The 24,359-nt window shown below is 43.2% G+C and overlaps 2 protein-coding genes across 2 annotated transcripts in view; one reads left to right on the plus strand and one right to left on the minus strand.

The window, feature by feature from the left end:
* Positions 1-164: 164 nt before the first annotated feature.
* klhl40b (kelch-like family member 40b) lies at positions 165-5,888 on the plus strand. Its single transcript, XM_083778258.1, has 6 exons — positions 165-1,524; positions 2,680-2,840; positions 3,217-3,324; positions 3,410-3,595; positions 3,920-4,069; positions 4,223-5,888. Exons 1-6 carry the CDS (start codon positions 385-387, stop codon positions 4,332-4,334), a joined length of 1,857 nt encoding a protein of 618 aa, XP_083634384.1. The 5' UTR covers positions 165-384; the 3' UTR covers positions 4,335-5,888.
* Positions 5,358-24,359, minus strand: part of zbtb47b (zinc finger and BTB domain containing 47b) — a 45,224-nt gene continuing 26,222 nt past the window's right edge. The window contains exons 3-10 of the mRNA XM_083778257.1: positions 21,278-21,637; positions 19,890-20,025; positions 18,907-19,282; positions 16,394-16,749; positions 15,042-15,189; positions 13,059-13,174; positions 12,803-12,947; positions 5,358-12,276 (exon numbers count right to left, since the gene is read on the minus strand). Coding sequence (XP_083634383.1) covers positions 11,846-12,276; positions 12,803-12,947; positions 13,059-13,174; positions 15,042-15,189; positions 16,394-16,749; positions 18,907-19,282; positions 19,890-20,025; positions 21,278-21,637 — 2,068 coding nt within the window. The 3' untranslated portion in view covers positions 5,358-11,845. The remainder of the gene's footprint in view (positions 12,277-12,802; positions 12,948-13,058; positions 13,175-15,041; positions 15,190-16,393; positions 16,750-18,906; positions 19,283-19,889; positions 20,026-21,277; positions 21,638-24,359) is intronic.

Raw genomic sequence — 24,359 nt, forward strand, 5'->3', positions numbered from 1 at the left:
CTGTCAGGGTGGGTCAGGGTGGGGGGTGGGAGGTGGCCCAGTGTGAAAGAGTGGGTATTGCATTTCACATGTTCCAGAATGGTTGCTGCCACAGCTTCACACCAAAGACCCAGGCCTATAAATAAGCCCCCAGCTGGGGCTCAACTGAAGGCTCAGGACAGCTGATGAAGTGGGCCGCCCTGGGGTTCAGCTGGTGTGGGTGAATAGCAGAGTGATCAACCCCCTTGCCTCCTCTTTGCAGGTTAGACAGCAACAGAGCCTGAACTGAAAGAAGACCCACAAAGACCTACGAAAGCTCCACTTTTGTGTGATCGGAAACCCACAAGAGGTCTCTTCGCCAAAAGCCATTTCGACACCACATTCCTCGCCAGAGGACCAGCGACGATGGCTTTACCCATAAACCCTTTGGACGAGCCCAGGCTGTACCAGCAGACGCTGCTCCAAGACGGCCTCTACGACCTGCTGGAGAACGACCATCTGGTCGACTGCGTTCTGAAGATCAAAGACAAAGAGTTCCGCTGCCACAGGCTGGTCCTGTGCGCCTGCAGCGCCTTCTTCCGGGGCATCTTCCTGTCCGACCTGGACGAGAGCAAGAAGAAGGAGATTGTCTTGGAGGAAGTGGAGCCAGGCGTCATGGGCCTGATCCTCAAGTACCTGTACACGTCCAGCATCAACGTGACGGAGCAGAACGTCCAGGACATCTTTGCCGTTGCCAACATCTTGCAGATCCCCTCCATTTTCACTGTATGCGTGTCTTTCCTTCAGAAGAGGCTTAGCCTCAGCAACTGTCTGGCCATCTTCAGGCTGGGCCTGATGCTGGATTGCCCCAGACTGGCGGTCTCCGCGCGGAACTACGCCTGTGAGCGTTTCAAAATCATTACCAGAGCCGAGGACTTTCTCCAGCTAGGGCCCAGCGAGCTGGCAGCCATTTTGTCGGCAGACTCACTGAACGTGGAGACGGAGGAGACCGTGTTTGAGGCTGTGATGGCCTGGGTGGCGCACCAAGACACAGAGAACAGGGAGAAGGACCTGCCGGGTCTGCTGGACTGTGTCCGCCTGCGTCTGGTCGACGAGGTGTACATGACAGAGGTGGTGGAGGAGCACAAACTGATCTCCTCCAATCCCGAGATAGAGGAGAAACTGCAGCTGGTCCGGGACGCTCGCGCTGGGAAACTGCCGGAAGTGAAGAAAACCAAAAGCAAGAAGGAGAAAAAGACAGAGGACAATGGTGAAGAGGAGAACGATGGAGATGAGGAGGAAGAGGAAGAGGCCCTCCTCCCAGGTATCCTGAACGATAACCTCCGGTTCGGCATGTTCAAAAGGAACTTCATATTCATGATCAACAATGCAGGTGCGGTGGCCTATGACCCGTCAGGAAACGACTGCTTTGTGGCGTCACTCTCCACACAGATTCCTAAGAACCATGCCAGTCTGGTCACCAAAGAGAACCAGATCTTTGTGGCCGGTGGATTATTCTTTGACGAAGACAACCCAGAGGACCCAGTCAGCTCTTACTTCCTGCAGGTTGGTGTCTATTAGAATAGCTGTCCTAGAAGCCGGATAAATGAGTAGATCCATTTAAATATAATTCAATTGAACTGATTGCGTTACAAGAAAATGTACGAGTGGCTATTTTATCAATGTGCATCAATAACACCACTATGAATTTACCTCTGTACATTTTCATTCATGAATAACATTTTCATTTCATTAAAACCAAAGCATATTTCATATTCAACTCATACCTGGTTACCTAGGAAAGAAACATTTGATCTGTACTTTTACTTCTACTTCTACTTCTACTACATCTCAGAGGCAAATTATGTACTTTTACTCCACTACAATATTTGAAAGCTTATTATTAAATTATTATTACAAAACACACATTAACCACTTCAGCTCTATTTAAACTAAGGCTATTTGAAAATAGCCGATCTACAAGCTCACAATGCATCGTGAATCGTGATGCATGCTGGTAGATCTGCTATTTTCAAAAGATTTTAATATTTGAAAACTTGTGAAATGGGACATTCTGCATAAGTACATAAGTACTTTCTACTTTTGGTACTTTGTTTTTTTGTGGCTTCCGCCATTATTTTATATATTTTTATTTATAGAGGGACAGACAGTAGGCCGACAGGAAATGGGGAGAGAGATGGGGGAGTGACATGCAGTAAAGGCCGTCGGGATCGGGAGTCGAACCACTTTTGTACTTTTTTACTCAAGTCAAATTTTAATTCTGGACTTTTTTCTACATTGCGGTATTGATACTTTTACTTAAGTAACAAATGTGAGTACTTTTCCCACCACTGCTTAAACTCAGGTAGGGCCTACATAAAACTGATGAAAGCATGATGAAACACTTACGTGTACTGTACTACAGCACAACGGTTTGACTCTGGTGATTTGTATATTTTCCCTTTTTTGCTTCCCATATGATGAATTCCTGTTCTGTTCTTTAGCTACATAGAAATGTCTATTTGTATGTCTCTAAATGGTTGTATGTCTTTAAATGTTTTGATGAATTGAACAATGTGGACCCTGTTGTAAACAAGTGTAATGCTTAATTGGGTCGTCCACTCACAGTTGACAGTCTTTGTATTGAGTTTGTGCTTAAAATGTACTGTAAATTCTACAAACTGTTAATAAATATTTCAATCAATCAATCAAATTTCACAGTATGATCCGGTCAGTTCTAATTGGCTGGGGATGCCCCCCATCCCCTCCACGCGCTTCCTGTTCGGGATGGCTGAGGCCAAGAACTGCATCTTCGTGTTGGGAGGGAAGGAACTCAAGGAACAGGAGGTTACGCTGGACTCCGTGCTGCGCTACGACAGACAGTGAGTATATGGGTCAGAAACGTGCTCTGGAAATAGGATGTATATATATATATATATATATATATAAAATGTTATTGTTTTGCATTTGGTGAAGATTAGAATAGGGCTACTGGTATGATCCCACAAGTCTGACGCATACAGTATATCCTAATATTAACAAATCAACACATTTCACGGCACTACACATAAGCCATTTCTTGAAAACACTGGAGAAGACTTAGAATTCCATGTTTTACAGAAAAGGCACTTCAGATTTTGACATGAATTTATTTTTCCCATGATTATTATCAAGTGCCTGTGCTGCCTATAGTTGTTTCGAGCTGATGGTGGTCATGTCACATGTTCATATGATGGACCCTTTATTTCTTATCCACAGAGCCCTCAAATGGGGAGAGTCAGAGCCCATTCCTTACCCGGTCTACGGACATGCAACAGTGTCCCACAATGACGTGATCTATGTGATTGGAGGCAAGGAAGACAACAAGTGAGTATACAGATACAACCCGAGGAATGTTGGCAGGTGTGCGACACAACAAAGCTCCATAATGTCACACTCTCTGTGCACACAGGCAATGCCTCAAGAAGATGTGTGCGTACGACACCAAGGTTTATAAATGGAAGGAGCTGGCTCCTATGAAGATCGAACGCTCCCTGTGTGGAGCCACCGTTCACGAGGACAAGATCTACGTGGCGGCAGGAGTCACCGACACCGGACTGACAAACAGTATCGAAGTATACGACATCACTACAAACAAGTGAGTTCCTCTGCATATACAGTATATATATATATATATATATATTTTTTTTTTTTTTAAGTGTATTGTTGCCACCATAGGTCGAAAACTAGAGTTCTCAACAGGCCCAAAAATTAAGGCCCGGCCCTACCTGGGCCCTAACTGGGCTGGCCCGAGGCCCCGCCTTGCCTTACTAATTAGCACACATTTACACACATTACACTCTACCCGGCCCGAAAACGTCAATAAAACAATACGAAAAGATCCATATATTCCCATATTTCTCGCCCTTAGGTCGTCTTACTGGTACTTAACAGTCTTGTTGTTTTGTGTGTGTGTTTCTAGGTGGTCAGACTTTGTCGACTTTCCCCAGGAGCGCAGCTCGCTGAGCCTGGTGTCTACTGGCGGGTTGATGTACGCTGTGGGTGGATTCGCCATGATGCCCGTGGAGGACAGTGATGAGCTTCTCCCCAAAGAGATGATGGACATCTGGAGGTGAGAACAATTCAAACTGACACTCACAGTGTCAAATAAGCTCTGAAATGTTAGTTGTTTTTTAAATCACCATGTTCTGACTTACTGTTGAATAAATGACAATCTGACCAGGGCTTTCAGCAACTAATGGCAATAATGCACTGACCTCTACAGATTCAATGAAGCCGAGAGAACATGGAATGGAATCCTCCGAGAGATCCAGTATGCTTCCGGGGCCACTGTCCTGGGAGTGCGTCTCAACAGTCTCCGTCTCACCAAGGTGTAAACCATTATCATTATCTGGTTAAGGAGTCCATTGTGGTTAATAGAAGTCCAAGGACAGGTACAAACTAATCTGTGTTGCATTTTTGCTTGAGGGCTACAGTGAGTTTCACTAAAGTTGACAAAGATATTCAGATACAAACTGTAACATTTATTGAATATGGACAAATAAAACCAAACCAAACAGAAAAGCAGTTTTGGAGAAAATAGGTGAGGTCTGGTAAACCAATGTGGCCAATAACATGTATAGACTATATTCATTATTCAGAGGGGCCATTTTGCTCTGACGTCATATTTGCGGGTGGGAAGAAATTAAGAAACCAAAAAATAAAGAAATATTTACTTAATAGCAAAATGGCCACAGTGTGAGCATGATGAGCATCATGTACCACGGTATGATTTCTTAATTGTCAGTGTAATGTATTTGGGCCTTATTGCTAAAATGGTTCGATTTTCTTTTATACAATGATATACAATTGCTGTGTAACTGTGTGGTGCTGGCTTGATATTACCATTTATTTTTTTCTGTATTGATCAATGTTTTTATACATGTGTTACCATCGTTTTTGGAGTGATATTGTTAAAAGTAAGAAATCCATGAAGCCGAATTACTTTTTTGCACTGTGTGGGATAACGATATGTGCACTTTGTTGACAATGTATAACACAGTCACCAAGATAACAACTTTTAAATGTTCGGCACTTGGCAGGAAGCTGTACACATCCAGACACAGTAGAGGGCAGCGAAATCATTATGTAGTGTAACACCAGAGAACATAGCTTGATTGAATACCTTACTACTAAACAAATAATAACTTTCATTCTTGCACTGGAAGGGTTGGATGCACCTTCCCAGAACAAAAACTGGTTAAATTGAGGCAATGTCCCTGTGCTTTTAAGTTGGTGACTGCCTTCATACATCCTTGAATATTGAGTCTTTTAAAATTAATGTCATTCTTTCAGTGTCTCTGCTCTGCTGCACAGAAGTAAAACAAACAAATAAATAAAAAAGACAACGCACAACTATATTTGCAATAATATAGATCTATATTGTTTAATATTGAAATGATTTAATTACGCTCTTCTGTGTTATACAGACAGTAAACACTATAGTCAATAATACAATAAAAGACAAAATACAGTCTAATGTTAATAGCACCTCTAGACACAATTGTCCTTGTGTTTTAGTATTCTGTTTATAGAGTCGACAACTACTGCCTACACATGGTCTTTGTACTTCAGAGTTAACTAAGACATTGTGTTTACATTGTAAAGTAGAGAATCAGCAAATAACAGTACACATTATGAATTCTTTAATACAGCTGCGATATGGGTTAAATACAGCAAAAATGGAGGGGTATATGGATTATCCTAATACATCTTTGATTTGAGTATAACATTGTTGTCTATGGTTTACCACATTATATCTTTGCCCAAAAGGGGAAAGTCCAAACATTTAATGTGCAAAATAACTTATTCTCTCAACACTTTGACTTCAAATGTCATATTCTAGTTTGCACCTAAAATATGAGCTGAATAAAAAAGGAGAGAAAACAAAACGTGTCTATTCAGAAAATGACTTGTGTCTACTGTAGTTCTTTATCTTCAAAAACAACAAGGTCTTTAAAATCCATATATACAAACTTTCTCTCTTAAGTAATACTATTTTAAGCTAGCATGGATGAAATTCCCACCAAGGCCAGAGACACAATTCCTATTGGAATTCACTTCCTCTCTAGCAGTGGTGGAAAGTAGCTACATGCACATCTATGTAAGCACTGTACTTACTCACTGTACTTAAGTACAATTTCGAGGAACTTTTACTTCACTTGAATATTTCAATTTTTTCAATACTTTTATACTTCTACTCCACAACATCTCAGAGGCAAATATTGTACTTTTTACTCCACTACAGTTGAGACAAATAAGTTAACAGTCTAAGTATTCTGACTCCTCCCCGAAAAGGCCTAGCTGTCCTGACCCCTTACCCATAATGTATACATTATGGACAATTAGTGTGGACTTGGACTGTTATTCGTCTCAACTGCTTAATTACTTGTAGTATAACTACCGGTTTTGTGGATTTAGATTATTACAAAATACACATTAATCTTCATTAAGATTGTAGATCTGCAAACTTTGAAAGATTTTGGCAAATTTTGAAAATCATACTTTACCTTTTGGTATTTTATTTATGCCAAAAAGTTTGTACTTCCACTAAAATGTGTAATACAGGACATTTATTTTATTGCGGTAATGCTACTTTTACCTAAGTACAAGATCTGAGTACTTCTTCCACCACTGCTCTCTAGCAGCTGAACCAGTACACACACACACACACACACCCCTTTCTTTTTGACGACAAACATTTGCTTCATTGCAGAATGCAAAGTTATTGTGGGTGCTAAGCACCACCTAATCGCTCACGTACCCTAATTTTAGGACAAGGGCAGGTCCACCTTTGCTTAATGAAAAACAATCCTTTGGCTGCTAGCCTTTAGAAAAAGGAGAATTTGGCCATTAAAAAATAAAACATAAAAACTTGTCTAGAAGACAGACACGTATCAGACTGTGCAAGGATTCCCCTCTCAATTTCTAAATCTCTATTTAATAATGTCAAAATAACATTAAAATCTATGTCAAAGCACAATTCACATAGTTGTTTATTTTTGCTCTTACTGTATGTCAGTCAGGGTGGAACCCCGACCCTTGCTTGCGGGGTGGGGTTTCCCTCCCCCACGTGTTACATAAAAGCAAAATATGGCCCAGGGGAGCAGCTGAGCAAACAGACCTCAGTCTTGTCATCCTTGTTGAAGACCAAAAGGATTCTAATCTATTTTGTGAATTCTGTTTCAGCGTGATTTCTAATCTTCAAGACCCAGACCTTTCTCTAACACTTTGAGCGCTGTGCCACGTTCTAAATATGTGCATAAAGTGCTAACACCAATGAATATTATAGTCAATCTATAACCAATTTGGCAGTAGCCTATGCGGTTTTCCTTTAAGTTTTGTGATTGAGGAGAGACCAATTACAAACAATACATATTAATGTACTGAATAAGAACAGTGCAAAGCAGGCATACTGTACTCCACAGACCACAGCAGCACACACGAATATACACAGTGTACATTGGCTTTGTTCTAGGGGGGGGTGACATTCTGATTCCTCGCAGATAAAATTCTTGCAGTGCACTGCAGTACTATGCCCCAATGAACACTGTTATTTAAAACAGCAAAGAACATGTCAGAACTGAACCCACCACATATTAGCATGGCCATAGACTTCCCACATAAATAATAAACCCGACATAATCTGTACAACCATGTCCAAAAAACCTGTAAAGGTTGATTGTGGTTTTAGACATTTTTGTCATGCTTGATCAAAACCTTTTATGAACACAATAAACTCCCCCAAGGTACATTTGAATATAAAATGGCATACCTGTAGATTGGGGTTTAACTGTTGGTCACTTTGTATCTGCATACATGTTCCCATCATGCGCTAGCGTGGCAACATAGTTCAAAGTGCATTTATCAGTAGTATTAACTACTATTCCTCCTCACCTTAGCCATCATCTACATATCCAAAAACATTCAATTCCATGGCATATACTTTCCTTCTCCGTATAAGGCAAATGTGATCAAGTATCACATTGGATCCAAATATCACCGCAACATATCAATAATAACTTTCGGGCTTGTGTTGTCAAAACAGTCAAGTAGGCAAAACACGTACATGATTGTGTCTTCTTGATATTCTATTTTTTATTATCTTCGATCATCTAAAGTAAGTACAGTCCTATATAATGATGACTAGAGATGCTTAAGGATAAGGTGCTCTAGAGAGCATTTCTTTTGTATCCTATTCTATTCCCTAAGGCAGTGCAGTACACTATGTTGCCACATGAGGGCAACATGTCTCAGAGATCTGTGCTGTGCCAACAATCACAAGCACCCATTAACCAATGATAAAATTAAACTCCAGATATAGGAATAAGATGTTGACAACACAATAAAATACATCCAAATATCTGTTGCTGTTGTTTTAAGTGTATTAAAAGTAAGGGCTTTACCTAATTTCTGGCAACAGTGCTTGTAGAGCTCATTCTCCAAAGAGGATCAGTTTTCTTTACTCTTTTTTCCCCCTTTTCTTTCTTTTTTTTTTTTTTAAACCACAGCCAAAATATAGCATTCAAAGTTAAACAGCTCACCAGATCTAACCTCTTATTTAAAGGGCAGTCCCAAACTGGACCCTGTACAAAAGCAGCAAATCAAAGAACAAAATGTGTTAGACACATTGAGAAAACCCCTCAAACTAAAAAAGTACCATTATCAATGTAGTTGATCGATTAAATGGCCCTAACCCCATTTTACCATGGCAACTACTATAAACACACATGTAACTACTAACTGGGGTGACATATAAGCTACCGTATGCTAAGGTGCAGAAGCAATTATTTTAAAGAAATGAAAACATAACGCAGCTTATTACATATAAAAGCTTATCCACTTTCAAAGACTTTCAATAGTACCAACCAAGACACGTGGGAGTAGGGAGGGGGGTATTAATTTGAATCCAAATGTAAACTTGAGGAACTAATCACAAAGATCACACCTTACAATATATATACACAAGTTAATGCTACAAGTACTGTAGGTCATTTAAAGATAAAGTGAGCATCGATAGTGCACAGGGCGTATATCTTTGTGGAAAAAGTTATCGATCGATCAGATTCTAATGATTAAGATTCAATTAAAATTCTATAAGTTCTACTCCTTCAAATGAATATCATTTGTCAAAAGTGCAAGTAGAGGCACAAGTTACATTTTCTGTATTTTTTTCCTTTTCTTCAGCACAATTAAATTCACAAAGCAATAAAGCTTAGGCTACTTTATATTTTAGTGATGAGCTTCACTGTGCAATACTATTAATTGTTTTGACTCAGTGCTCTCTAAAAAGCTCCTCAAAAAGGATTCGGCACAAGCATACGACACTATGCTTATGATTTGGAAATATCGACCACATTGCAATACAATGCACATAGGTATTTAAGTCAACCACCTCAAAGGCAGATTGAAGTAAAAACTTTTCCCTGTGCTCTTGGCTTTCTGCAAACACATAACACACATCAGGAGTAAAAGATTTAGGTGAGATGTGAACCGCATACAAACTATTTAACACTATATGCCAGGTTAACAAGCGTCCCACAGTTCAACATGGGATTAAAACCTACAAATACAGGGATTGGTATATTGAACTATATACTGTAAGTCACAGAAAAGTGCCATATATCATCTCAAGGCCAGATCTACAGGGTTTGACAGCATGTTGCTTAATGTAAGCAACAGACAAGAGTCAACATAATTTTACTTCCCACCTTGGGGAACATCAGGCGGTGGTTGGCTGATTTTTGGATCTAAGGATCCCAGTTTCCCACAGCACCTATACTCAATCTTTTCTGCTTCATATATCTCTCTCTCTCACACTCACACACACACACACACACACACACACACACACACACACACACACACACACACACACACACACACACACACACACACACACACACACACACACACACACACACACACACACACACACACACACACACACACACAGGGGTGCACTGTGGATTTTTTAACTAGTGGAGAGCTACATCACACGCACATGCTCGCAGCACATACACGTGTGCGCAATTGATTGCCGGTTGAAATAACCTCTCTAATATGTAGGCCAATTTATTAACCAACAATATCAAATTGTATTCTATTTACTTGCATAATGGGGATACTTTAGCGTTGTCATATGCTTTTACCTTGCATACATCACCTCTGTAATGTGATTAGTTCGTGAATCCATCAGCCACTGTTATCCAAACGTTCTCTTTGGACTGCTTCAGAACATCTGACTGTATGTCCTACACCTACAGTACTGATAAGTACTGTAGGTGTCACACAATGGACCATTGATATGCATCCAGCCAGGGTCATTCGGACCTATGTTAATTCACGTTGGATGACACTCGCAAGCTTTTGTAAGCTTTGGTAAGGGGTGCGAAAGCCGTTTGGTTGGTCGACGCACACGGGTACGCGTGTGTGGTCACGCATGCAGGTCTGAAGTAGTGGAGCTGCACTCCACTTTGCACCACATCCAGTACACCCCTGTGTGCGCACGCACACACACACACACACACACACACACACACACACACACACACACACACACACACACACACACACACACACAACCAGTGCATCGTACATGAACTCTTCTTCTCCTCTCTGCAATCCTTACAAAGATAACGTGCCACAACTTACGCTACCACGATAAAAAAAAAGAAAAACAGAAGAGAGAAGACATTAAGAGTACAGACAATTAAATATCACTAGGGTTAATAATAAGGTGCAGAATTGCTTATAAATGCTGTATAACATTACCTAAATATAGCAGGTGCTAACAGGATTTGGTTATTGGCCAACGCCATATACAGGTATACGTTCAAACATATTAATCAGCATTTGGTTATTGCTGGGTCAGGTCTGAACCGCACTCTATTTTGGTTTAGGTTTAGGGCAAGCGTTCATTAGTTCCCACTCAACAAGTGTTGCTACTACAATCAATGCAATGTGAATAGAAGAGGACTACCGTATGTAAATGTGTGTGTGTGTGTGTGTGTACGCGCGTGTGCAGTGGTGTGTTCTAGTTATTTTTTTGGAGGGTATACCATAATTATTCCCTCCCACACGCATGGCACGTGTACATGTGCACGTACTGTATATACACGCACGTGGTCACCGAATGAAGTAACCACTCTAACGTATATACGTATGTGTGAACTACTTCGTAAACTCTCATGGCCAGTGGTCATTATCACCTCAATAGCCAGACATAAGCCTTCACCTCGGACGTCACATTGTCCCAAGAAAAAGGCTATCGAAGTCTGCATGCCCCCAGCGTAACACGTTAGAACACACTACTGTGTGTGTGTGTGTGTGTATGTGTGTGTGTGTGTGTGTGTGTGTGTTTAACTGAAAATCAGGGTTATGGTTAAATTAAACCGAACACTATAGAGAGTAAATGCAGAGGATGAGGGAGAAGCATGGTTTACAACATGTCCTACTGGACTCTGAGGTTAATCTACTGTATTCAACAGAATATAAAATAACTATTGTCAATATGGTACAGTAAGTGTATAATAGAGTTATACTATATTGTCACTAAAAAGCCTCCAATTAATGTTAGTCGTCACTTGTTCAGACTGCTAAGACTAAACAGTGGAAACCAATCGCCAGCACACTGCAGTAGCTGGATGGGCTTCACATGGCAGTTGTTTTCCTCTGTGCAAATGTCACTGATGTATATATGTATACATATATATATGTATATATATATACTGTACATCGCTCTCCTGTCTCAGGAGTCTTCTCCAAGGTCAAGGAGTCAAAGCAAAGAGGGGGGGGGGGGAAATAAACCCAACCTTTATAAAATACCAAAGTGCTCTTGACGCTACCGTTAGTTGTTGGAGTTCATCCTACCAGCAGAGAACAGGGGTGGCGGCGGGGGTAAATGCGCCGTGGGAGGCAGCCCCCCCATGGAGTGTAGCAGGGGGTGTGACAGCGGGACGCCATGGAGGGGATGGGTGGCGGAGGCGGCAGCGGGGGGCGTGGTCGCGCAGATGGCAGAGAGCGGCGCTCCCAGCTGGACCTGTACGGCCGAGTCCATGGAGCGGTCGAGGCCGAGAGGGACGTCGCCGACCATCATCGGGTTGCTGACGCGGAAGCACTTCTCCTTGTGGGCCTTGAGCATGTTGGAGAAGCGAAAGCGCTGGCCACAAACCTCGCAGGGGTACGGCTTCTCGCCTGTGTGCGTGCGGCGATGCCGTTTCATGTTGGGCCGGCTGGTGAAGCTCTTGCCACAGATCTCACAGATGTACGGTTTCTCTCCTGTGGACACAGTGTGATGAGATTTGGGTTAAAATGCTTGAAAAGCTTACCTTTCAGCAACACAATAAATAAATAGCAATTTTCTAGTAATAAATCATTTTGGTCCCCAATCCCTTTTTGGGGTCACTGTATATTTGCACATAGGGGGGTGACATGACATTAATTTTGTCCTCTGCATTTACCCATCCTATATGAACTCCAACTACTGAGCAGCCATACGGCACTCAGGGAGCAATTTGCTCAGGGACACGCATTGCTGGCCTGGCCTGGGGTCGTGCCTGGGACGGCCAGGGGCTCTGGCTCCCCAGGCGGGCTCATTAACCACTCTATGGCCGCCCCCCACTGGTTCTCAAACGTTTTAATTTCATGGACATTTGGTTCCATTTGTACAATCTTACAGTTACAGACCTGTCATTTGGTCCCTGGACCCCCTTATACTTTGAGAAACCACTGCTATCGACATTGCCTTGCTGGGAATCCAACATGGTTTGAAAACTATCAAAAGTCCTATGAAGGTTCTCCTCACCAGTGTGTGTCTTCATGTGCTCGTCAAAGTACTGCTTCATGTTGAAGTCCTTGCCACACCACTGGCACATGAACTGCTTGTGTCCAATGTGGATGCTCATGTGGGACCGCAGCTGGTACTTATACTGGAAACGCTCGCTGCAGTTCTAAAGTGGCAATGAGTGCAACATGCAAGGGTGAGAAAGATAACTATACAGTATTAGTAATGCATGTGTGTGTATAACGAAGCAGAAGAGCTTAATGAAGAGAGTTCAGACCTCACACTTGAAGGGCTTCTCTCCAGAGTGCTGCAATGAGTGAACCTTGAGGGACATGCTGCGCTTGAATGACTTCCCACACGTCTCACAGGTGAATGGCATGTCCTTGGTGTGGGCTGCACGCACGCACACACACACACACACACACACACACACACACACACACACACACACACACACACACACACACACACACACACACACACACACACACACACACACACACACACACACACACACACACACACACACACACACACACACACACACACACACACACACACACACACACACACACACACACACACACACACTTCCATTAGCTAATGGTGATTCATGAACAATCACTTTTGATCAAATGTCAGCAGTGCAGTATAAACAGGCTGAAAGTTTAAAAATAAATAGCTGTTAAAAGTAGACCATGCTGCCACTGACAAAGCAACAACCTTGAGATCCTTAGGCTTAATTGGTACTGCATATCTGAGGACAATGGACTTGTTTAATCTTAGTAGGAAGTCGTTTCAGGATAAGGTATTTCCTCTGCCGTGTCAAGGAGTGGGACTACCTTTTACGCAGAGCCTCGGTTTCGATGGGCGCTGATGGGACGCTTGTTTTACAGCGCCGGCTACTACCTGTCTCAAACCCTAACCTAACCATAACCGCAAGCACAGAGCAGCGCATCCCGCACCAACCTTAATCCGGTCGTTTTAACGGACCCCTCACCAACCTTAATCCGGTCGTTTTAACAGACCCCTCACCAACGATAATCCGGTCGTTTTAACGGACCCCTCACCAACGATAATCCGGTCGTTTTAACGGACCCCTCACCAACCTTAATCCGGTCGTTTTAACGGACCCCTCACCAACCTTAATCCGGTCATTTTAACGGACCCCTCAACAACCTTAATCCGGTCGTTTTAACGGACCCCTCACCAACCATAATCCGGTCGTTTTAACGGACCCCTCACCAACTTTAATCTGGTCGTTTTAACGGACCCCTCGCCAACCTTAATCCGGTCGTTTTAACGGACCCCTCACCAACCTTAATCCGGTCGTTTTAACGGACCCCTCACCAACCTTAATCCGGTCGTTTTAACAGACCCCTCACCAACCTTAATCCGGTTGCCTGTAAAACAAGCGCCCCCTCAGTGACCATCGACTACCAGGCTCTGTGTAAAAAGTCATCCTGTCAAGGAGTCAAAACAATTCCATGATGTGGCCACCCTCAGTTGCCAACAGGCGCATCTGTGCACCCACCCACTAAAGCGGTGTACAGTTACTAGGACAGGTCATTTGAAAAAAATAACACCAGTGCCATTGCCATAGCATAGTGACACGGGCCGGGGCCCCAGTGCAGGCTATTTAGGACTAGACTAATTCGTAATTTAAGTGAACATTGTTTTTTAATAGTTTGTTAAGTTTTTAATAGCTTGTGCAGAATGAGCAGCATATTTTGTCATCACATTATTTTATCAATACAAATTTAAAACCATAACTGTGATGGATTTGCATTTTCAAGGGTATATGATGTATGTAGTAGAGACAGATTATAATTAAATGTGAGTTGTTCTTCTTTGAACAGAGGTATACTTTCGAGGCAGCAATCTCAATTATTCACAAAGGGCCATAGGGAAATCCCCCCCCGCTTTGTCAAGGATGATACATACACTTATCATTATGCTTCTGGGCTTCAATCAGGGCATTCACTGCCCGATCTGGACGAGCTCCCAATGTTACCAGCTGAATTCAAACCCAAGTCTCCCCTGTGACCATTGCAGATATTAGGCTTCTGTGCTACATTGGCACAAACTGTTTCATTGTTGACTTAATGGGCGTGTCAGTTCTATCAATCAGGAGCCGCTGGAAATGGGGTAAACCCAAAAGAATGTAATCAGATGCTATCTCAACATTACACTCTCGACAGCAACCCACAAACAGTCTGATGTACGCTGGACCCACTGGATCCTTCATGAAGTGACTCACCGACCATGTGCTTCCTGACGTGGGCCATGGTATAGAATTTCTTCTCGCAGATCTCGCAGGAAAACTTTTTCTCAGCATAGCCATGGACAATCTTGTTATGCTCATGTAAGGACCACAGTTTCTTGAAGGCCTTGCCACACGTAACACACTGAAGCACAAAGATAGCAAATGTAGGGTGTACTGTAGACATTGTTATTTTGTTTATTTTTAAGTAATTTTTCAAGTTAATAGTCCCACATCCGGCCCAGGCGGTGGCGTAACCGTCTGGGCACCCGACTGGTAATCCAGTCGCAGTGTGCCGCGAGTTCGACTCCCGAGCCCGACACGGCTTTTACTGCATGTCATCCCCCCATCTCTCTCCCGTTTCCTGTCAGCCTACTGTCTGTCCCTTCAAAAACCAATAAAAAGGCGTAAACCGCAAAAGATATCTTAAATAAAAAGAAAGAAAAATAGTCCCACATCTAAGTGTATGTGGTCACACAGACACTTATGCACACACTGTACGTACGCAAGTGTGAGCAGAATGAATCAGCAGTTGATCATGAAAATATTGGAAGTACTGAGAGATTGTAGAATGTATCACTGACTGTCCAAATACTGTCTACAATCGGATTGTATACAAAAACATTCTAAAACATTATGAATGTATTCATAGTGCTAAAGGGCCATGCCAATAGTCTGGCATGTTAAGCCAACAATGGCTCAAATTGTTTTTGGTCTACCATTTCCCAAAGCAAAATATGGTGGGTTTGATTCTCGAGAAGGTCTGTAAATTTCAGTGAGATTCTAAGATCTACTTTCAGACTTTAAACTTGCCTGAGATACTGTAGCTAATCCAACACATTCAATTTCAATGCACAGATATTTTGTCAAAGTTATGTTGTTGTTTTAATGCAGTTAAGAGACGGTTTTGAAAAATCTATCTGAAAATAGTCTTTGGAGATGAGAATGATTTATGAACAAAATTAAAATGTCCATGAACGTGCACTGATGTTTAGCCAACACTGGCTCAATACATTTTGTTTTAAAGACTCTGGGAAAAACATGAACATGCTCCATGCTCCATGCTGCATGAGTATAGTATGCCTGAGGCTGTATAAAGACATTGACATTGTAGTACTACTGACAGCAGTATCGTCCTTTTAACCATGTTAAACTATAGTGGCCTTTTGGCTAGACTCTCGGCTTCGAGATATAGTTTAACAGAGTGTCCGCCCTAAGAGTTAGGGAGGGAGTTGGGTTTCAAATCCCTGGCCGGGCCAAACCAAAGAGGACCATCAAAAAAAAGAAAAAACATGCTGCAAGTTGAACAAGCTCAAAGGATCACCATTACTGGTTGAAAGCCACAGTACCTGGATGCTCTTCTCACAGTCTGTCTGGTGGTGCAGCTGCAGCTCGCTCTCCAGCAGGAAGCGCTTGCCGCAGTTGTTGCAGATCTGCATGCGGTTGTGCGTGACATTCATGTGCTTCTCCAGGTACCAGCGGTTGTTGAAGACCCGCGGGCATTTCTTACAGGCGAAGTGCTGCTTCTCCTCCAGCCTCACCTTCTGGCCCAGGCTCTCCGGGTCGGCCGTCCTCTTGCGCCCTCGCCGCTGGTTGGCCATGGCGGCCTCGCCGAGGGTCTGCCGCATGGAGGCGGCGGCCGCAGCCATGGCCAAGGCCCTGGTGCCACAGCGACTTCGCTCCGGTATGGCAGCTTGTTCCAAAGCTGGAACGTTTATTATTATTCAATCATCTTTGTTGAATTTATAACCATATTCTATACATACACACAACAAGGTCGACTGTTTCCCAAAGTGGGTTTAATTTAGCTCAAGAAGGGCAGCGTTTCGATCCAATCGGCATGGGAGAGGGGAACGTGGGCACACACACACACACACACACACACACACACACACACACACACACACACACACACACACACACACACACACACACACACACACACACACACACACACACACACACACACACACACACACACACACACACACACACACACACACACACACACACACACACACACACACACACACACACACACACACACACACACACACACACACACGAAACCAATTTATTACTAAGACTGAAATCTTTTGCAGTACAATAACAAACCTGGAATAGCTTCATACCGTGCAGAAGGCCGTGCTGTCAGCTACACATGGTTTAGCCCAGTTTTAGGCCCTCATTTATCAATCGAGTGTAAAATCTGCCACAGATTCGAGTGCAGGTTTCGTAGTACACCCACGTCGCCACGGCATTTATAAAGTGATCGCAAACAGCTGATCCTTCCTTAATTTCGTTCTGACGTTAATAAATGTCACGGCTGAATTTCATCTGGCACGCCCTATTAAATCTAGCCTCGCCCTCGTTTTTGCGACATGAACAACGGCAATACGTTTCCTGAAACCATGGTTACATGAAAAAATAGGTTTCTCCCGTGCCTTGCTGCCCGCCTCACCCCCCTCTCTCATACAATACGCACAGCACGCACACGCAACTTGCAAGCCCAACTAACTGGTGTGTTGTTAAACAAATAAAGAACGAACACCTGCATGAATTAAATAAAGTTGTAGGCCTACCCTGTCTGTTTCCCTCTCACCTCGCTTGCCTTGCTGTCATGCACGCACGCACCTACATGACACATTAAATAAAGCCGTCTGTTTCTCCTCTCGCTTCGCTTCCCTTGCTGCCCGCCTCACCCCCCGCACGCACGCACGCACATATCGCTATTTGCAAGCAACTTTCACTGTGTGTTGTTAGTTGTATATTAAATTATTAAAGTATTTTTAATTTAATATACAACAAGATATATTAGTGAACGAAAACCTGAACCTGTGAACCATAATTAAATAACAAATAGGCACACACACGCTGCTGTTTTGCAGGTGCTCCTCCTGTCCTGTCTGTCTGTCTGTCTGTCTCTCTCTATCACAGTGGTCCGTCCGTGACCAACTGACCAAGTGACCATGCACGTTCGACAGTCTATTTAGATTGCCTCGCAGTCGTTAGTCACTGCAGTGGCCGGGCTGTCAACTGTCATTATATGAATGTGCAGCCAAAACCGTATATAGCCTCATGTGTGGCTGTTAGTGGGCTGGCTGGGTAATATACCTATATCTCCGATGCAGTTCCCACTTGCGCTGGCAGCCTGGCACGGTACATTTGGCATTCGAGCGACGCGTCGGGTTTATTATATTGCACATATACCGTAACTCCAGAAAGACATCGGCCTGCTGTAGATTAGGCTACAGTAGGCTATACCACGTTGGGACTCTCCGCAGCTGCATTGCACTATGGCTACTTTCCAACGTCATGGAAATATTCCAGCACAGACAGCCCAAATCCTCGCATGTATGCGCTCATGTAAAACACTGTTTAAATGGCTTAAATCAAGCGCGATTTTAATTGTAAAGTTGGAAAGCTCCTACAAATTTCATATGACACAAAGACACATCTTGTAGGTCTATTCCTTTTTTCTTTTCCTTTTTTTTTTTACATGTAGCCCATATACATACGGGCAGTGTACAGTTTTATATTAACATTTTAGGAGTGAATACATATGTTTCATGCCTTTGGCAGCCTCTCAGCTGGTCAGACAATGCTGCTCCGCCGTTCTACGACAGAAAAACAGGTGAGGACAAAGCGTACGCCAGCTGCCGAGCAGACGTGGGTTTTGAACGTTGTCACGTTCAATTTCAAGCTTTGCCGGAAATGTCGGTAATTTCGGCATGCGCCCATATTTTGGCGTACGCACAGTTGATAAATGAGGGCCTTAATTTCTACTATGAACTAGCCATCTCAATAAACTCTTCCCACCAGAAGAGTGTCTTCCTGGTTTCTTTCTCCTTCGTAAACAAACCTGGAATGTTTAGGGTGTTTTCCTCCTCTTCCTCGTCCACCACATCCTCCTCTTCCTCGCTGCTCTGCACCAACATGTCCTCGGCTCCTTTGTGCTCGTCATTACCGTCGCCCTCCTCCTCTTCCTCATCCCTAAGTGCGTCCTCGCCATCGTAATCCTCGTCGTTCTCCTCCTCTTCCTCCTCCTCCTCCTCCGAGTCCCGGCGGTGGTGGGCACGCGGCCGGCCAAACATGGAGCCTCTGCCGAGCTTGCCCTCTGAGCCCTTGGACACGTTGAGTGTCTGGTTGTTGAGGTTGACCTCCACGATGATCTGGTCTCTGTTGAAGGATGCGTGGAGGTCTGAGGTCTCCGAGGACTCGTCCCCGTTGCCCTCCACCTTTTTACACAATGGTGGTAAAAGTACCGCAATGTATAGAAATACAAGAAAGTCCGGAATTCAAAATGTACTTGAACTATGTCATTAATAGAATAAAAAAAGTCCCCTCCCCTTCCGTTTAGCCTAGAACTGGAGGGCTAGAACTTGGATCAGTGACACCTCATCGGTGTACTCTGCAGGCCAAAGAGTAATTAGAGTATACCGAACCCAAGTTCTAGACCTCCAGTTCTATGCTAAACAGAAGTGCCAAATAGAAAAGTACTCATTATGCAGAATGTCCCATTTCACAAGTTTTCAAATGTTTAAAATGTATAAAAATACAGATCTACAAGCTCACAATGCCACACATCACAATGCATTGTGAGCTTGACTATCTTCAGATGGTCTAAATCTGTAGGGCTGAATGTTTTGTAATAATAATCAAAATCTACGAAGTAACTAAAGTTTTCACATAATTGCAGTGGAGTAAAAGTATAATATTGGCCTCTGAGATGTAGTGGAGTAGAAGTAAAAGTATTGAAATTTCCACTAAAGTGAAACATACCTCACAATTGTACCTAAATACAGTACTTGAGTAAATGCACTGAAGGTACTTTACACCACTGACCTTACACAACCCCCCCATGGCCCCTGAGCCTTCGTCTTTCTGGTAGTACTGCGAGGCGCGGTCGGCCATCTTGCCTCGGGGCCCTTCTTCCTCCACCCTCACGGAGAACGGGCTGCTGCCTTCGCGCGTGTACACCCTGCCAATAGGTGTGTACACAAATTCAATTTCAATATTGATCTTAAAAATTTGCCCGAATATCGAATATATTTGATTATCATTTTTTATTATATATTCTTTGCCCATAGAAAATTACTTGTAAAAACAGGATACCAGTGGAAGAGCGTGTGCTGCTCCAATCCAATAAAAAAAAAAAATATATATATATATATATATTTAGTTTGTTTTTATAACTTGATACATACCGGTAGTTTTTTGTATTGTTGCTGTCAAATAAATATATATATTGGGGTTTTTTTGGTTGTTTTTCTTTAGGCCCGGGCGTCTGGTGTAGCCGTCTGGGCACCTAGGCTGGTAAACAGAGCCCCGATGACCTTGCTCTGTGCAACCCAAATCTCTCTCCCCATTTCCTGTCAACTATACTGAAATCTATCAATAAAGGAAACCTTCCTCCCCAAAAAATATCTTAAACATTATTGTTTTATATTCAAATATTGTTTTTCTTTTTTCTAAGACATATTTATTGATAGGATGAAAGTATTCTGACAGGAAATGGGGAGATACTGTAGATGGTGGGGAGACACGCAGCAAAGGCCGTTGGGATCAGGGGGGCAGTCAGCCAGATATTTCGTGAAGCCTCATTTGAAATCGGTAGTTCATATAATGGCCTGTTGTGGCGCTGGACCGGACCCAAAAAGCCCCATAGCTCCATAGAGGCCCATGTATTTTGGCCCAACTTCACCTAGACTGTATTACCTTAATAAACATGGCCATGAATACTTTCTTCTTCCAGTCACTAGTTTAAAGTCTCATTTCTAATGTCATAATATTCTTTTTGGAAAATTATGGTCCCATTAATTAAAAAAATGACCATAAAGAAAAAAAACCATCGCGTATGTTCTGAGGGGCGTGGCTACCATTACAGTCTATGATCGGGATTCCCCTCCCACTCGAGTCAAAATAAAAACCAACGGAGAAGAAGGGGGGAAGTCCCGCCTCGTTGTCTGGGCAGCCAATGACCAGCTGGTATACAAAACGGAGCCAGCCAATGGCCAGCTGGTACCAAAGATGGCGACTTACATCAGGAATTAGCATATTATTACAGGCTTCATTTTACGTTCATGTTAGACCCGGGGAACGCTTTGTCCATATTTTTTACAGTCTATGGTTGGGATCAGCAGCCTAGGTGCCCAGACGGTTGAGCTAACCGTCCGGGCAAAATATTGTTTTTCTCCCCATATTGGAAATTTGAATATTACCATACGCCATACCTGCCGAGCTCCGCCTCCTGCTTGATCTCCCGGTACAGCTGTCCGACGGGCAGCGCCATCGAGTCATGGCCGGCGCCGCCGGTCAGCCCGTCGCGACTAGCGGCCAGGTCGGCGGCAGAGGCAGCGGAGGCCCTCAGCGACTGGCTGCCGATGAGGTCGCGGCACGAGGCGGCGATGTCGCCCATCTGCAGCAGCGTGGCAGCGTTGAGCACGTCGCGCACGGTGCGGCCGCTCACCAGCAGCCGCGACGTATAGATGAAGTTGAGGATCTGCTGCAGGCCCTGTGAGGTCAGCGCGTCCAGGGACAGGTCCACGCGGCGCAGCTGCTTGCTCTGGGCGAACAGGGAGTGGAAGAAGGGGCTGTAGGATCACAGAATTCAGAAGAAGGGGCTGTAGGATCAGAGAATTCAGGGAGGGTTTTATTGGTCGCCACTCGTATTTCGTTTCAAGAAGCGAGACGCAGTCCCCCCCCCCCCCCCCCCTCACGCACGCACATGCTTTATTTATAAATTATGGATAGTTATTATGGACATAAATGGTTCTTCGTCTCAACTTGAGAAACCTGTGAACATTCCCACCTCAGAAGATCACGCTTCTTGAGCAGCTTGGCCTTTCTTTCTCCCTGTGATGTCTGCTCCTGTCCAGTCATCTCTGGTGATGGCAGATCAGCTTTATTTATTTCCAATTAGTCAGGGGATATTAATAAAATCTGGGAATACATTTCTTACCACTAACATATCCCACATTGACAACCCTAGGGGAATTTTTGACAGCTGCTGAAAGTTGGGGTACCATCAACAACCAATATAAGGCAAAATGTTCTAAATTTCATTGTGCTTCAATTCTTTCTTTCCAATGTCCGTATACGTACCCCGCCGCTAGGGGACGCTATATCCCAGGTCCGTATATATACGGACCCCAATGTATACTCTGTGCCTTTGTACCACGATGCTCCCGCCATGTAAAAGCTTCTGACGAAATTAAAAAGTGTGAGCTTGTGCCAATGATACTATAGTATGTGTAGTGAGTGTGTCTGGGGGCGGGCAACTTCTGACTCTTAAAGTGGCATATGGTGGCACCTGGAACTATTTATGCTAACAGCTAGCCGCAATAAAAGAGTTAAGTAGCATGTGTAGCATGTCAAACTAGGGGGTTTTCATGATTCTGAATCCATTCCATGCATTAGTTTTGCATGGAAAACACTCCTTGGGCTAAAAACAGCCATAGCCGTCATCACAAATGTGATGAGGTCAGCACATTTGGGCCACAAGTGGCTATGGCCGAATTTAGCCCAAGGAATGTTTTTCGTGCTTGGAATGGGTTCAGAATCATGAAAACCCCCTAGTTTGACCCCTAGTTTGGCTATAGACCCCCTAGTTTGGCCATAGCCATAGCCACTTAACCAAATTTGTGATGACGACTATGGCCGTTTTTGGTGGACAGTCACAGACTACAGTCACGGTAAGTACAGTTGTTAATTACATTTTGGAGTATCACTAAAGCCTGTACCCCGTGTGCGTGCGTGTGTGCGTGCACACGCTTGGTGGTTGTGCTGGAGTTTTGAGGCCAAACACAATCTGGCTTAGGGCCATGAAAATGCTAGGGCCGACCCTGTGTCACACAATAGCAGTCACATCAACCTGGGAAATGTGCAAGAAGATACCATGTATCTATATCAGCAATAACAATAGTTTCCCTGTATTTTTATTGTTTTAATATAGCAGCTGTGGTAGCGTTCAACAGTACATGTACATTCATTGTGCAATGTTGGCTTAATAACGCAATCAGAGAAGAGTCAGAAGACTAATGGGTAGATTTTGAAGGTGCGTTTTACCAATGGAAATACATAAATTGGCCTCGCTCTGCGCACATTCGTATTATGAAAGGCATATCGGCCCGTGTTGAACGCACTGACCCGTGTTGAACGCACACACATTATGGCTTACCGCGGTCCTGAATATTTTAGCATTGTGGGAGTGTCCATATGTTAATTATTTTCGCTTTGCGCAATTTGCTATTAAGCCCCTTGACCTAAAGACACTCAGCGCATAACGATTAGACGTGGGTCTGACCACCTCATAAACGCAAAAAGCACTGTTTGATTTGACACTTGAGCGGCTCTGGGAGGCTGGTAGAGTGTTGCCATGTCTGTTTATTATAAGCGGCTTATTTTTCTGTAAAGTTGCTTTCTGTGTGGTTGTTTTTCTTGTTTCTAAAGTGGTTATTTGGGCTTTTCTCCTAATGTTGTTTAAACCAGTGATCCTCACACATCACATTCCCATGTCAAGGATCCCCAGATGAATGCATTTGCCCAACTAAGGACAGCTAATCCAAAAATTAAATAAAAAGATTACTTTTGAAAATAGCAGATCTATACCAGCTCACAATGCATCACATTCATTCATTAAAACTATGAACTCTGACTGCAGGGGGATATATAATGATCATTATAACAATGTGCAAGAACATATTTAAAAAGAAGGAAGAACTTTATATTTGTGGACAATCAAAATGTTTTTTTATTTTAATGTGGTGTCATTCAAATTAATCTGGATATGGCAGACTCACTATTTAGAAAATAAAAACATGGCACTTCATTTAAAATAGGTTACAGACCCCTGTTATATGCGCTTATTTTTATAGACCTATTTACTTGTTTCTATGAGACATGGCAGTTTTGCGTCTTTTTAAAAAAAATGTTGAGATTAGAAACGGCCATAATTCTTTCATTTCTCAACCTTAAAAATAAATAAAAACATCTCCATAATCCGTGGGAAATGTGCTTTCATATGCTGTATCACACCCGATTCAAGTCTTCTTCAATAAAATGCTACGAGCGAACTCAGCGAAGACCATACCATCGGGGCCACAGCATTACGCAGCACGCATTCAACTCATTCCTTCGTCGTGACTTGAATGAAATAAAATATAATAAACGTTATTTTACTGGTGTTTTTCAATAGAAACAAATAAAGAGCGTGTGTAGGCTACTGTGTGCAAGTGCAACAGTGCATATACATGCATGCACTAGGCTATATTTCTTCCGTGTCGGGATGGTGATTGAGCTCTTCAAGTTCACAGC

The sequence above is a fragment of the Protomyctophum parallelum genome (genome assembly GCF_964188405.1).
Source record: "Protomyctophum parallelum genome assembly, chromosome: 12".
NCBI lineage: Eukaryota > Metazoa > Chordata > Actinopteri > Myctophiformes > Myctophidae > Protomyctophum > Protomyctophum parallelum.